General features: G+C 44.5%; 1 protein-coding gene across 5 annotated transcripts in view; it reads right to left on the bottom strand.

The window, feature by feature from the left end:
• The window catches only part of LOC121459306 (phosphatidylserine decarboxylase proenzyme, mitochondrial), a 55,194-nt gene that overhangs the window by 17,784 nt on the left and 22,206 nt on the right, over positions 1-15,204 (bottom strand). For 2 of the 5 annotated variants that reach the window (XM_041668872.1, XM_041668873.1), the window contains exon 3: positions 7,653-7,828. The exons of 2 other annotated variants lie outside the window; for them this stretch is intronic. In XM_041668872.1, coding sequence (XP_041524806.1) covers positions 7,653-7,828 — 176 coding nt within the window. Of the gene's footprint in view, positions 1-7,652; positions 7,829-15,204 lie in introns of those variants that run through there. One more of the 5 variants, XM_041668881.1, reaches the window with a different exon arrangement.

Consider the following 15,204-nt stretch of genomic DNA (forward strand, 5'->3'; position numbering starts at 1 on the left):
AACACTGACCAAGGTAAGTGGGCACTAGATACCAATGCCAGGCCCTCTGGGAGGTTTACAGGTAATTTACCCCAGAAACCCAGCAGGCTATTAATATGGCTTTTGTCACACGGCCCCAAATATCTGCAGGAAGTTACAGAAATTAGAAGGGTATAAGAGATCGAATAGGTCCCAGTTACAATAGGGATCCTGACAGAAACCAAGAGTACCCAGGGGACCAAGTCAGCCTCAGGCAGGTTAGAGAAGGACCAATGTGCATACCATAAAGGAAAAGGACACTGGAAGAATGAGTGCCCACAGCACAGGCACAGATTGACAGGGCTAGGGATCCATACCAGTGAGCCCCCAGGAGTCCACGGTCACAGGAAAAGTAGGGGGAAATTCTCTGGTTCCTAGTGGATATGGATGCAGTCCATTCAGTGCTGACCCAACCCCTTAGTCCCCTCACTAAGAAAAGAATTACCATTCAAGGGGTCACAGAACCAAATCCTATGCTTGGAACATCACTCGAGAAGTAAACTCAGATGAGGTACTAAATATATCAGTGTAGTTTAGGGCTCCTTTAGGGACATAATGGGCCTGTGCATTTGGCCTTGCTAGATATGTAGCAGGTGAATATCTGGAATTAGGAGGGGGGGAAATCTGTGTATTCTATATCCTTCCCCAAACAGACGTGTATACTGGAGAGAGTAGATGACATTTGCCTATATATAGTAGACACTACAACTATGAGGCCCAGAGCCTTGTTGAAGAAGAAAACTAGCAATCTCAGCTGCAGATATACCCCTCCTTCAGTGTTGAAGGCCGTGGAAATATGGCAGTTGATAACTTAGATATCCACACACCACAGAGTGACTGGTCCCATCAAGGCAAGGCCTGCAGGACCATCAACTTTGGAAACTGTTGCTCACTTTTGCTAAAGCAGCTTAGTGTCTCCCCAATACCTGCATTGTAGTGTGTAATCTCATGATTGCATCTCAATCTTATAGGCAAATATATCTATGGGTGGTCAGGAAGAAGAGTTTTCATTTAGCTATATAATTTTGATATATAGAACATATGCTTCATAACTAGATCTATCTGGTCCCATGAGGACTAACTGCACACAATTAGCTCACTTTCACCTCAGAGCAAGTTCAAATTAGATTAAATTTTTTTTTTATAAATAGGTAAGTTTAAAACTTTACAGTTATTCACAAGGCCAAAGTTGCAGATGTCCAACCAAAGTTGCAACACAAAGCACCCTAAGAAAAGCATGCCAATTCTTTGCTTGCCAGTCTGCTCACAGCAGACCTACATCTCAAAGTCTGTCACTAGGTACTGTGTTCCCACCATTTGCTCATGGACTTACCCCTGTAACCTTAGAACCTTGCGTTGCCATGGCAATGGCTCAGCTCCCTTTCGCTTACCCTAGGAATATGTTTTTGACCAATGATAGGTAACTTCTAATTTCTTTATCACTTCAAGGCTCCTGTGAGAGAGAGTTTAGAGAATAGGAGAGAAGCTAAGAGGGATTAGAATTAGGACAGGAGAATTAGAACAGAGGAGAAGAATAAAGAGTGATTCAAGCAGCACGTGTGTGAGCTCATTCCGCACCTTTTAGACTAGAAATTTCCTGAGTCCCCATGTGGTGGCAATCTAACCACTAAGAGGAAGTCAGCAGAGCTGCACTCAAGACACAGGAACTGCAGGAACAGCTGCCTTGGGAACCTCAGCTTTCATTATTCAAAATCAGAACATCAAACCTCTAAGGAGTAGACCAGGACATACAATGCCTCAAAGATTCCATTAGACAGCTTTCTTTCTTTCTTTCTTTCTTTCTTTCTTTCTTTCTTTCTTTCTTATATTTATTATATTTATTTATTTATTTATTGGTTTTTCGAGACAGGGTTTCTCTGTGGCTTTGGAGCCTGTCCTGGAACTAGCTCTGTAGACCAGGGTGGTCTCGAACTCACAGAGATCTGCCTGCCTCTGCCTCCCAAGTGCTGGGATTAAAGGCGTGCGCCACCACCACCCGGCAGGACGGCTTTAAAAAGAAGTGGATCCCTAGCAGAAATGGTTTTGCAAAACTGTCGAGAATGAAATTTGTTATTCCTAAAAGAAGGCCTTTGTGTTGCCCTAGGTAAAAAATGCTGTTTTTATACCAACTCAGGAATTATCCTGAAGAAACATTAAACCATGCCCAGAAAAACTTAGATGCAAAAGCAAAGGAGTGTTCTGCGGCCTCTAATGGGCACCAGTCCCTTTTCTCTTGGTCCCCATGACTCAACATCCTTTTAACTGCCTTGGCTGGACTTACTGCCCCTTACTATAATCAAGCCTCGCATTTTATTTATTTATATATTTACTTACTTACTCATTTATTATTTTATGTGCACTGGTGGGTGTTTTGCCATGAGTGTTGGGTCCCCTGGACTGGAGTCACAGAGAGTTGTGAGCTGCCAGGTGGGCGCTGGGAACTGAACCCTGGTCTTCTGGAAAAGCAGTAGGGTGTTCTTAATTGCTAAGTCATCTCTTCAGCCCCAACGCTTGCATTTTAAATTGATTGCTAACATACATTAAAAGAATCAACTCTGTGAAAATATTAGCCCTACAGGTTCGTATCAACCTGCACCTCTGCAGGAATCAATGCTTCGATTCTTATGATCTAAGCCTGGGTGGACTATGATGGCTAAGGAAACACCATTTTCAAACACCATCCACTTTAGTCACTGGCCTCTGACCTAAATTCCTGAAAACTCAGACTTGTGTAACTACTGTGAAATTAACCACTTGCCCTGGTGTCTGCAGACTCTCTTACTGCTGTGGCCAGGGGAATGAAGCAGTTCCTCACATAGTTGTAAATTCTGTTTAAGTGGAGTAATTGCAGTGTTCACCTTTCCTCCACACGCTTCGGTGTGGCATGTCTGATCTGGCTTTGGAGACTGTGGCCATGCTGTTATAATACACTTGACTAATTATAATCTGTATTGAGTCTGTGGTCTTCCCTTGGGGGTCTCAAACTCTGTAACATTAGAAAGAAGAAAAGGATCTATCAGGACCATTTAATATTTTGATTTAAGACTGGTTCTGGTCAGCTAGTGCTGACAAATCAGCAGACAAGAGACCAGGGACAACGGGTGCTGGTCAGCTGGGGCTGAAGACAGCTGTGACAAGAGGCTAGCACCACTGGAGTCTTCTGGGAAGTGTTTCCTCAAGGTCAGCACACAGAAGCTGTGTTCCAGAAGTGGCCAAGGCTGCACCTTGTGCAAACAGCTGAACTTGGTAGTGTAAGTCAGGTGGTAGGTTTGTTTTTTGTTTTTTTTTTTTTTTTGGTTTTTTGAGTCAGGGTTTCTCTGTGGTTTTGGAGCCTGTCCTGGAACTAGCTCTTGTATACCAGGCTGGTCTCGAACTCACAGAGATCCGCCTGCCTCTGCCTCCCGAGTGCTGGGATTAAAGGCGTGCGCCACCACCGCCCGGCAGGTGGTAGGGGTTTTTAAGGCATGAAGGGTCATGAAGAGCAGTCACATCATGGGACTGTGTGGTAGGGCTGGAGTCCCTGAAGAGAGCCCAAGAGAGTCTACTGATGAAAGAGCAGCCCATTTGCAGTGAAGACCTCAGCATTCTGGAGAGGTCACTACCAAGGGAGAGTCATCAAGAATAGAGTAGCCGCCAGGTGCACACACCTTTAATCCCAGTACTCAGGAGGCAAAGACAGGTCTATGTGAGTTCAAGGCCAGCCTGGTCTACAAATCTAGTTCCAGGACAGCTAGGACTGTCACATGGAGAAATCCTGTCTTGAGCAACCCCCCCTCCCCCAAAAAGGAAAAGAAAAGCCAAGAGGAGGTTGGGACAGCCAGAGCCTAAATGACAAGCTGTATGTGTTTGCGCTCGCTCTCTTTCTCAGTTTTTCAAGACAGAGTTTCTCCATGTAGCCCTGGCTGTCCTGAAAATCACTCTGTAGACCAGGCTGTCCTCAAACTCACAAAAGTCTGCCTGCCTCTTCCTCTCCAGTGCTGGGATTAAGGTGTATGTCACCACCTCCTGGCTAAGATAGTTTCCTCTTCTCTCTCTCTCTCTCTCTCTCTCTCTCTCTCTTTCGTTTTTGCTTGTTTGTTTGTTTGAGATAGGGTTTCCCTGTGTAACAGTCCTAGCTGTCCTGGAACTAGCTCTTGTAGACCAGGCTGGCCTTAAACTCACAGGAATCTGCCTGCCTCTGCCTCCTGAGTGCCGGGATTAAAGGAGTGCACCACCACCACTCGGCCCTAAAATAGTTTCTTAATAAACTTGCTTGGCATAAGACATGACTTGTGCAAGATCTCTTGACCGCAGCTTTTCTATTTCTTCATCTTTTCACCTCCCGGTCTTCCACCTCAGGGAAGAACAGCCTACTGCTCTAGATCAGTTCTGGAAATAAGTTCTCTCTGCTCAAAATGCATTGGGTTTTTGTTTTTTTAAACAAACAGGGTCTGGCTATGTAACCCGGATTGGCTGGAAAATAGTTATGCCAGACGAGACTAGCCTTGAATCTGCAATCTTCCTGCCTCTGTCTCCTGAATGCTGGAAACACAGGCATTGCATGCTACCATATTTGACCTGCGTAATTCTTCATAAAATTGTTAACATGTTTGCCCTTCCTCCTTCAGTGAGCTATTGTGAAGCCTTAACAGAATTACACAAGGTACTGATGGAACCTAAGGTACTGTTTGTTGTAGAATATTATTCTAAGGTGCGTTATTTTTGTTTATGCTCTGGAACATTTGTTTAATGATGCAAAGATGTGTTTGGTTAAATAAAAGTCACCTGCAGTTCGGAGGCTGAGTCAGCTACTCAGGAAGTAGGGAGGAGGCAGGTGGAGAAGGGGTCATAAGGAGGGGTGAGAAAAAGCTCAAGGATTTCTTGGGAGACACGAGGCGGTGAGCCAGACGAGATGCTTGCTATTGAGCCTCTCTGGGAAGCAGGATTCTACCTCAACCTTTGAATCTTGAGTTCTTTAGCTGGACAGAGATTTAGTTAAATTCTCCTAGTAGCATTGAAAGAGTTAGTCAGTGCCGAGGGAACAGAATTTCCTCAGGCGGCAGCTCTAGTGTCCTAGCCACTGTCGGTAGCGGCAGAGTTGCAATTGCTGACTAGAACAGAACAATCACTAAAAAAGAGGACAGCAAATGTCTTAGTGTTCTACTGCTGTGAAGAAACATAAAAGCCATGGCAACTCCTATAAATCATTTAATTGGGGCTTGTGTACAGTTTCAGAGGTTTAGTCCATTATCATCATGACAGCAAGCAGGCAGACATGGAGCTGAAGAAGTAGCTCAGAGTTCTACACCCAGATTCACAGGGAGCAGGAAGACAAAGGCATGGCCTGGCTTAGACTTTTGAAACCTCAAAGCGCCACCCCTCACCCCAGTGACACACTTCCTCCAACAAGGCCACACCTCCTAATCTTCTCAAGTACTTCCACTCCCTGATGACCAAGCATTCAAATATATGGGGACCATTCTTATCCAAACCACCACTGGTATTATAACCACAGTCTTCAGATGTCTGACTCCAGAGCCAGGCATACTGGCTCAGGCCTGTAAGCCAGCACTTGAGAGGCTCTAGATCAGTCCGCGGCAGCGAGATGCTGTCTGATATGAAAGATGAAAAAATGTTTTTCTGGAGAGAATCTTAGAATGTAAGAAGAACAAAGCCTGGCGGCTGGCACATTAATAGGTATTAGTTAACAGGAACGATTTACATGGGGAAAGCTACTGACTACTCCCCCATGCTCATCTTCTGAAATGCCAAAAAAGTGCCATTTTTAGTAAAACAATATCATCCTATCCCTCAGGCTGTGCTGGTGACTTAGGAGCTCAATATAACAGCAGCCACCAGTTTTTATGTGGGTGCAATCTGTACTCAGGTCTTCGTCCTTGCACAGCAACCACTATTACCTATGAAGCCACGTGCCAGCTCCCTGAATTCATTATCTTTAAAGCTCTGCAATAACTAATAGTCACAACTGGGAAAATCTCTTTCATTTGCAATGATAGTTTAGGTGGGAAATGTATGATATTTTATGTTAACAAATAAAGCCTGCTTGTAGTCAGTGGACAGAGGCTGCTACTAGTTAGTTAACCATAGTGGTCGGAGGTCTGTAAAGAAATGAGACAGGAAGTGACAAGGCAGGACAGAAAGAGGATCTAGGCCTTTTTGGATGGAAGAACAGAAGAGGTAGGAAGTCACTGGTGTGTGCTCTCACTGCTTCACTGGTATTTCAGGTTCTTATCCTGGTATCTGACTCCTGTTTTTTATTGATAGTTTAATTAGATTTACGCTTCACTGGTCCCTTGACGAATCACATCTTTCTTTTGTTAAATTAGGATGAAGACAGTTTTATGGGGTTTTGCAAGTACGTATTGATGGAGGAAGGTCATTGGTTAAGAAAATAAAGAAACTGCCTTGGCCCATTTTATTGGTTAGAACATAGGTTGGTGGAGTAAACAGAACAGAATGCTGGGAGGAAGAGGAAGTGAGCTCAGAGACGCCATGCTCCCCTCTCCCGGGCAGACGTGATAGCTCTGCTCTCTGAGGCAGACGGCGATGCGGCCAGCCACCAGGTCAGACATGCTGAATCTTTCCTGGTAAGCGCACCTCGTGGTGCTACATAGATTATTAGAAATGGGTTAAGAGGCTGAAACTAATGGACCAGGCAGCGTTTAAAAGAATACAGTTTGTGTGTTGTTATTTCGGGGTATAAGCTAGCCAGGCGGCCAGGGTGCCGGGGACGCAGCCCCGCCGCTCCTATTACAACAACGTATGAGTGTGTAACACATGACATGTATGTGCGGCTACTGGAGCAGAGCCCAGAGGTGGATGTCAGGTGTCCTGCTCTATCAGCCTCTACCCTGCTCCCCTTACAGCAGGGCATCTCACTGAACCTCGACCTAGGTTAAAGGCAGCAAGCCCCAGCAATGTTACTGTTTCTGCCCCTCCCACAACAGTGAAGTTAAGTTGCAAGTCACATGACCACATCCAGCTTGTAGTTGTGGCTGGGGACCTGAACTCAGATCCTCAAGCTTGTACAGCAGCTGCTCTTACTTGATGAGCCATTTCCCAGGCTGTAAAATTACATCTTTACATCACATTTCAACAGTTACTGAATGGCTTGGGCCAGAGGAAGCATAGGTAGATAAGGTACTCCAATACGCAAGATGCATGGTTCAGGAATCGTGTAGCTGCCCTGTCCCTACCATGTGAAAACTGGTGTGGAGCATTCTGAGCAATGATAATAATAATAATAATAATAATAATAATAATAATAATAATAAAGAGAGATTTGATTACAACAGTCTGGTTCCTGGTGAGAATGAATCCATATCACAGAAGCTAACAAGCCACCTCCTCAGCCCAAAACAAGAGCCAAGATGGCTGGTGGCAATACCAGTGCAAGAAATAATCTCAACAGCAAGCACTTTCTACTCAGGTGCATGGGGAAACCAGTAGCAGGTCTTTGAAGAGAAGACAAGCTTGATAGGACATCAAAGGTGTGACTCCCATGATAGTTCAAAAGCCACCAGAGACATGAGCCCCAGGAAAGCAGATGTGATTTGTTCAAACAATTTCAGTGGGGCAATTTAGAAAATGACAGCTGTCTGAGATGAGAGCAGGTCACGCCCACTCATTCCTACCTCCCAGTGACTAGCAAGTTTGGGCGGAATCTCCAATCCCAGCTTCTCAAGTTTCTGATCCCTGTACTTCTCATACTGCCGGTACCCCACATACCCACCACCTGTTGCCAACAGGATGGGCACAGGGCGCAACAGGAACAAGGATCGGAGAGGAGCAGTATGTATTTTTCTGGCACCTGTAACAACAAAAACCAAGGAGATTCTGAGCCTGGGAGACAGAATTAAAAACAAAGAATGCAATCCCGCTTCCACAAGAGTCAGAAAGAAATCCTCAGTGAAGGGGAGTGGGCTGGACAGGTGCCAAGGCACAGATCCTGAGGCCCTTCTCCAATCCGCCACTCAGTGGAGGATAGGCATCTTGGCTATGGAACTGGTCATGGACAGAAAACAAAAACTCCAAGCCAAGTTGGGCTTCACTATGATCCCAGCTACTCCTGAGGCCAGGCTGGGTAACTCCCCTATCTCAAAACAAAAGGTTAAAACAGGCCTAGTGATCTAGCCAAGTGAGAGAGAACCTGCCTAGCATGTACAAAACCCTATGGTCCACCCTTGGCACCATTTTAAAAAATGAAGGAAGGTCAGGTGTGGTGGCCCACATCTTTAATCTCAGCACTGCCTAGGCAGAAGCAGGTAAATCTCGGTGAATTCAAGGTCAGCCTGGAAGACATATTCAATTCTAGGCCAATCAGAGCTACACAGTGAGACCATGTCACACAAAATCAAAACCAAAACAAAACGAACTCACAAATAAATGAAGATAGGAGGAACAGAGAGAAAGACAATCTCAAAGCGATTCAGAAACTAATCAAAGTAGACACAGCTGTCTACCAATTTCCAGGTACCAGTTCTCACCCTGGGCTCTTCTCTTGGAAGTTAGATGAGATGATGTACAATTCTAAAATGTATAAATTGTACGCTCCAGACAATTCAATAACAAAGACAGACAGCCCAAGGTGAGTGACAGCTGTCAGTAGTACAGTGCTCTCCTAGGTTGTGCGAGGCCTTGGAGTCAATTCCCAGTACCACACTCACAGACACACTGACTAACAATCCACCTGAAAATACTTTAAAAGGACCTGGAGAAGGCCTGGAGAGATGGCTCAGTGGTTAAGAGCACTGACTGCTCTTCGAGAGCACCCGGGTCCAATTCCCAACACCCACACAGCAGTTCACAACTGTCTGTAACTCCAGGATGCAACATCCTCACACAGACATACATAAAGTAAAACACCAATAAAATAAAATTAAACTAAATTTAAAGAGGGGGAGGTTGGAGAGGTGGCTCAGTGGCTAATGCACTAACTCTTCTTGAAGAAGGCCGAGGTTCAGTTCCCAGCACGCACATGTGGCTCACAACCATCTCTAACTCCGGTTCCGATCCGATGCCCTCTTGTGGCCTCCATGGAGACCAGGATCACATACAGTGCACATGCATATATGCAGGCAAACATGTAGACACATAAAATTAAAAAAAAAAAACTAAAAACATAAAAGATTTAAGCCGGGCGGTGGTGGCGCACGCCTTTAATCCCAGCACTCGGGAGGCAGAGGCAGGCGGATCTCTGTGAGTTCGAGACCAGCCTGGTCTACAAGAGCTAGTTCCAGGACAGGCTCCAAAACCACAGAGAAACCCTGTCTCGAAAAAACCAAAAAAAAAAAAAAAAAAAAAAAAAAACATAAAAGATTTAAACTCAGCAGGGTCATGGTGGTGTACAACTTTAATTCTAGCACTCAGTAGACAGAAGCAAGCAGATCTCTATGAGTGCAAGGCCAGCCTCGTCGAGAGAGAAAACCTAACAACAATTAAACCAGCTAGGCATATTGACTACAGGTCCTCGTACTTAGAAAGGTGAGGCAGGATGGCACGCTACATAGTAAGACCCTGTCACAATAAAAATAAACAAAGAATTAAAATTTGGTCACAAACAAATGGACCAATAAACACATGAAAAGATGTGTTCATTTGTTATGGATTGAACTGAGACTCCCCAAAAATCCTGTGCTAAAGCTCTAACCTCAGTCCTTACGGGGAGACAGGGTCTTTACAGAGTTTGCAAGCAAAGTGGGTTGTCAGGGTGGTTCTAAATTCAACAGGACTGGAAGCCTGATGAACTGCGGCAACGGTACACACATGCACACAGGGAGAATAGTGTGGAGATCAGGGACCCATCTCTAAGCAAGAAAAGCCAGAAGCCGCCCCTGAAAGCTAGGCAAGAGGCCTGCAGTGGATGCTCCCTCACGGCACGCAGGTGTCTACCTTCTACAGTCACAGTTTTTGGCATTTGTTACAGCCTTAACAGATCAAGGTGCTATCACTATTGGTCAAGGAAATATAAATCAAAACCACAGTGAGATACACCTCACACCTATCAATATGGTAAATTATAAAGGTTAAGTGTCAGAAAGGGCAAAGAAATTGGAAGTCTGAAAGTAAAAATGGGGTACCTACATTGAAGCTTGGCAATTCCTCAAAATGTTACACAAACTCTGAGACTTGATCTTCACAATAATCAAAAACCAAAACCAGCCAGTCACCACAGGCCCCAACAGGTAATATGTCTGAAGGCACTAAAACTTAGGTGACTTAAACTTATCCTTAGGGCTGGAGAGATGGCTCAGCTGTTGAGAGCACTGGCTGCTCTTCCAGAGGACCTGGGTTCAAGACCCAGCACCTATATGGCAGCTCACAACTGCTTGTAACTCTAGTTACAAGGGATCAGACACCCTCATTCAGACACACAGACACATATGCAGGGAGACATCAATGCATATAAAATGGAAATAAATCTTTTTTTTTTTTCCGAGACAGGGTTTCTCTGTAGCTTTGGAGCCTGTCCTGGAACTCACTTTGTAGAACCAGCCTGGCCTCGAACTCACAGAGATCCACCTGTCTCTGCCCCCCGAATGCTGGGATTAAAGGTGTGAGCCACCACTCCCTAGTGGAAATAAATTTTTTTTAAAAAGTAAGTAAAGTAAAATAAAATAAAAGGAAGAAGAAAAGAAAAAACCTTACCCCTTGGTGTGGGACAATTCTGTATTCTGTGAATTATGTTTTAAATAAATGCTGATTGGCCAATAGACAGGCAGAAAGTATAGGTGGGACAACCAGACAGGAAGTAGAGTAGAGGCGGGTCAACGAGAACAGGAGAATTCTGGGAAGGAGGAAGCCCATTCCTCCCCAGTCCTGTCCAGACACCAAAGAAGGAAGACGTGACCTGCCCCGCTGAATAAGGTACCGAGCCATGTGGCTAGCATAGACAAGAATAAGGGGCTAATATAAGTTATAATGGCTAGGGGGCTGGAGAGATGGCTCAGTGGTTAAGAGCACTGCCTGCTCTTCCAAAGGTCCTGAGTTCAATTCCCGGCAACCACATGGTGGCTCACAACCATCTGTATTGAGGTTTGGTGCCCTCTTCTGGCCTGCAGACATACACACAGACAGAATATTGTATATATAATAAATAAATAATTAAAAAAAAACAATCACACTAACACAAAATGCAAAGCTCAGGCCAAGTGTGATGGCACACGGAGGATCTCTCTCTCACACACACACCCACACACCAAAAAAAAAAAAAGTTATAATGGCTAATAAGAAGCCTGAGCTAATGGGCCAATCAGTTTATAACTTATGCAGACCTCTGCGTGATTTCTTTGGGATTTACAAGCTGTGGGAACTGGGCAGGACAGAAACCCCAACAAGCAGGCCCTCAGGCTACAACCCCTGAATGGTCGGTCAACAGCAGCACAGTTTACAACCAGGAAACAGAACAATCCAAATGATCATCAACTGATAAATTAATAAACAAGTGTCAGGTTGGTAATGAACCCTACAATGCTAGCATTCCAGAAACTGATGCAGAAAGATCATAAATTCAAGGCCAGCCTGAGCTTTTAAGACCCTATCTCAAAAGGTTAAATAATTGGGGGTAGGGGCACAATAGGACACACACACAACGTGATACCTTTCCCAGGTAACATGGGTTATTAAATAAAAGCCCACTGATAAGTATGGGGTACTTTTGTGACCCCCCAAACATTACATTGTTCTGGGTTATCCTCTGGAACTTGATGTTAATGTCTGCTGGCTGGGCACAGTGGCACACACCTGGGGCAGGCAGAGCTCTGTGAATTTGAAAAAAGCCTAGTCTATATGGTGAGTTCCAGACCGGCCAGGGGTACACAATGAGAGCCTATCAAAAAAAAAAAAAAGACAAAAAAAAAAAAAAACCAAAAAAGACATCACACAAGAGTCACAGAACATGAAGAAATAAAGCTAGTATTGACCTGGAAGTTTCAACCCTACTGAGTAGCTTTTACAGTGTTGGAAGATCCTATGCATGCAACCAGGGGAGAAAAGTAATCAATATTCTGAAGCACCTCTGAGCTCTGTAAACTATGATAGTGGCACACGTTGTGACATGAATGTTAAACGAGTAACTAACTATTTTCTGGTTGGCTGTGAGGCTGCTCACAAGACAAACTGGCACTGTTAACTGCGCTGTAAACTCAAGCTGGATGGCTCACAGACTGTAGGGGAACATCTATGATTCTGCTGGACGGACAGGTATTAAACTGCCCTTAAGTACTTATTTTTATACTCATAGATTATTAGTGCACCTCTCAACCCTCATCAAAGAAGCTGATTTTTGCAGATAGCAATAAATACAAAGACCTACAACTAGTGAACATGAAGAAAATGAAGAGATTGTGGGATGCTTATGCTAAATGAGACCTCTGTATCACACCCTTTCCTTGCGAGGCTCAGGGATCCCTGGGGAAGAGAAGGCAGAAAGAATGCAGGAGCCAGCAGGAGTGGGCGACTGCAGCAGAACTGTGTTCTAGACGCGGCAGGGCTAACACACACAGTCTCACAACAGATGGGCTGCGTGCACGAACCTGTGAGAGCAAGCCGGCCAAAACCCCAACAGAATTTTGTCTTCAGAAGGGACAAAATCCCACCCCTACCTGAGGTAGGTAACTGATGGCTCCTGGGAGAGGGAGAGTCAGTTTTTGTTCTTTGGTGATGCAGTTCCTGAGTGACTAGTGAAGCTCTCATAGACAGCCCTTCGCCCATGCACATACTGGAAACACAAAGTGGTTTTAAAATAAGAACACAAGGGCTGAGAGATAGTTAAGAGCACTGACTGTTCTTCCAGAGGTCCTGAGTTCAATTCCCAGCAACCACATGGTGGCTCACAGCCATCTATAATGAGATCTGGTGCCCTCTTTTGGCCTGCAGGGATGCAGACAGATGCTGTATACACAATTAATAAATAAATTTTTTTAAAAAAATTAAAAAATTTAAAAAAAGATGTAGACTTATTAAAAAAAAAAGTAAGAACACAAGACCAGGCAATGGTGCTGCATGTGGGAGGCAGAGACAGGTGAATCTTAGAGCATTTGAGGCCAGCCTGGTCTAAAAGTTAGCTCAAGGACAGTCAGGACTGTAACACAGAGAAACCTGTCTCAACCGCCCCCCCCCGCCCCCCCCACACACAAAGGTGGAAATGGTATGGTGGTGGGGGAAGGGGATGTTGAGGTAGAGGTAGTTTTGATAGTTTATGTATGTGCACAGTGTTCTGCCTGCATGAGAGGCAGAGGCTAGTCTGGTCTACAGAGCTAGTTCCAGGGTAGCTAGGACTGTTACACAGAGAAACCCTGTCTTGAAAAACTAAAAAAAGTTTACTGGGCTTGGTGGCACATAAGATGCCTTTGGTCCCAACACTTGGGAGGCAGAAGCAGATGGATCTCTGTGAATTCCAAGCCAGCCTGGTCTACATAGTGAGGTCCAGGACAGCCAGGGATATGGAGAGAGACCCTGGCTCAAAAAACAAAAACAGCGTAACAGGTGTTTTTTGTTGAGGAGATAAATGATGTTTATATAACAGTGAAAATACTATAAACTGCTCAAACAGCTACTACTCTGGAGGCAGAGGCACATGAATCTCTATGAGTTCAAGGCCAGCCAAAAATACAAAGTGAGATCTTTTCTCTCCAAAACAATACTCTGCTGAATTGTATACTTACAGAAGTGAAGTTTATGTATGGTAGTGAGTTATCTCAGTAGATGGACATGTTTAAAATCTTATGTATCTAGAATGGCATATCATTTAGTTGCAAAGAGGAAAGTCTAGAACCTAGAGAGTTGGCTCAGCAATTAAGGTCTTCCAGAGGACCCAATCTGGTTCCCTGTTACAGCAGAATATTTATTTAACTATGGGAAGATGGGCTGCATTTGTTTAGTTATGCAAAGATATGTTGCTGTTTTACCCTGCCTGCCTAAGGCACCTGATTGGTCTAATAAAAAGCTGAAAACAACCAATAGTAAGAGAGGAGGTATAGGTGAAACTTGCAGGCAGGAAGAATAAGAGGAAGAATCTCAGGCATGGGGGATGCCAGGGGCAAGACAGATATGGAAGCAAGATAGCAGGATATACAGAATAAAAGAAAGGTAAAAAAAAAAAACCCAAGGCAAAATGTAGATGATTAGAAACAGGTTAAATTAAGTTATAAGAGCTAGTCAGACAAACATAAGCTAAAGGCCGAGCTTTTATAATTAATAAGAAGTCTCTGTGTCACTATTTGGGAGCTGGCTGGTAGGACAGAGAAAACACTCAGCCACAGTTCCCAGAACCCAGGTCAGGTGGCACACAACCACCTGCAATGCCTGCTTCAAGGAGATCCAATACCTTTGGCTTCTGAAGGCATCTACACTCATATGCACATACCCCCACACAAAAACACATAAGTAGGGCTGGAGAGATGGCTCAGTGGTTAAGAGCATTGCCTGCTCTTCTAAAGGTCCTGAGTTCAATTCCCAGCAACCACATGGTGGCTCACAACCATCTGTAATGAGGTCTGGTGCCCTCTTCTGGCCTGCAGACATACACACAGACAGAATATTGTATACATAATTAATTAACTAATAAAAAAATCCATGGCCTTAAAAAAAAACACACAAGTACACAAGGCTAAAAATAATAAAAACAAATTATTTTTACCCTTTTATTTTTTCAAGACAGGGTTTCTCTCTTTTTTTTTTTTTTTTTTTTTGTTTGTTTGTTTTTTTCCGAGACAGGGTTTCTCTGTGGCTTTGGAGCCTGTCCTGGAACTAGCTCTGTAGACCAGGCTGGTCTCGAACTCACAGATATCCGCTTGCCTCTGCCTCCCGAGTGCTGGGATTAAAGGCGTGTGCCACCACCGCCTGGCCAGGGTTTCTCTTTCTAGCCTTAGTTGTCTTGGAACTCACTCTGTAGACCAGGCTGGCCTCAAGCTCACAGAGATCTGCCTGCCTCTGCCTTCCAGTGCTGGGATTAAAGACATGCACCACCATGCCCAGTTAAAACAAATATTTTTTTTAAAAAAAAGGAAAAAGAAAGGGCTAGAAAGTGGTTCAGTGGCTAAGAGTACTTGTTGCTGTTGCACAGGACTAAGGTTTGGTTCCCAGCACCCAAATCATGGCTCATGACCTGCTACTCCAGTGACCAGGAGTCAAGGCACCCTCTTCTTCTGTGCACGCCAGACACTCACATGGTACACATATGCACAT

Source organism: Microtus oregoni, unplaced genomic scaffold (genome assembly GCF_018167655.1).
Source record: "Microtus oregoni isolate MIOR12 unplaced genomic scaffold, Mior012 000019F_ref0000042, whole genome shotgun sequence".
Classification (NCBI taxonomy): Eukaryota; Metazoa; Chordata; class Mammalia; order Rodentia; family Cricetidae; genus Microtus; species Microtus oregoni.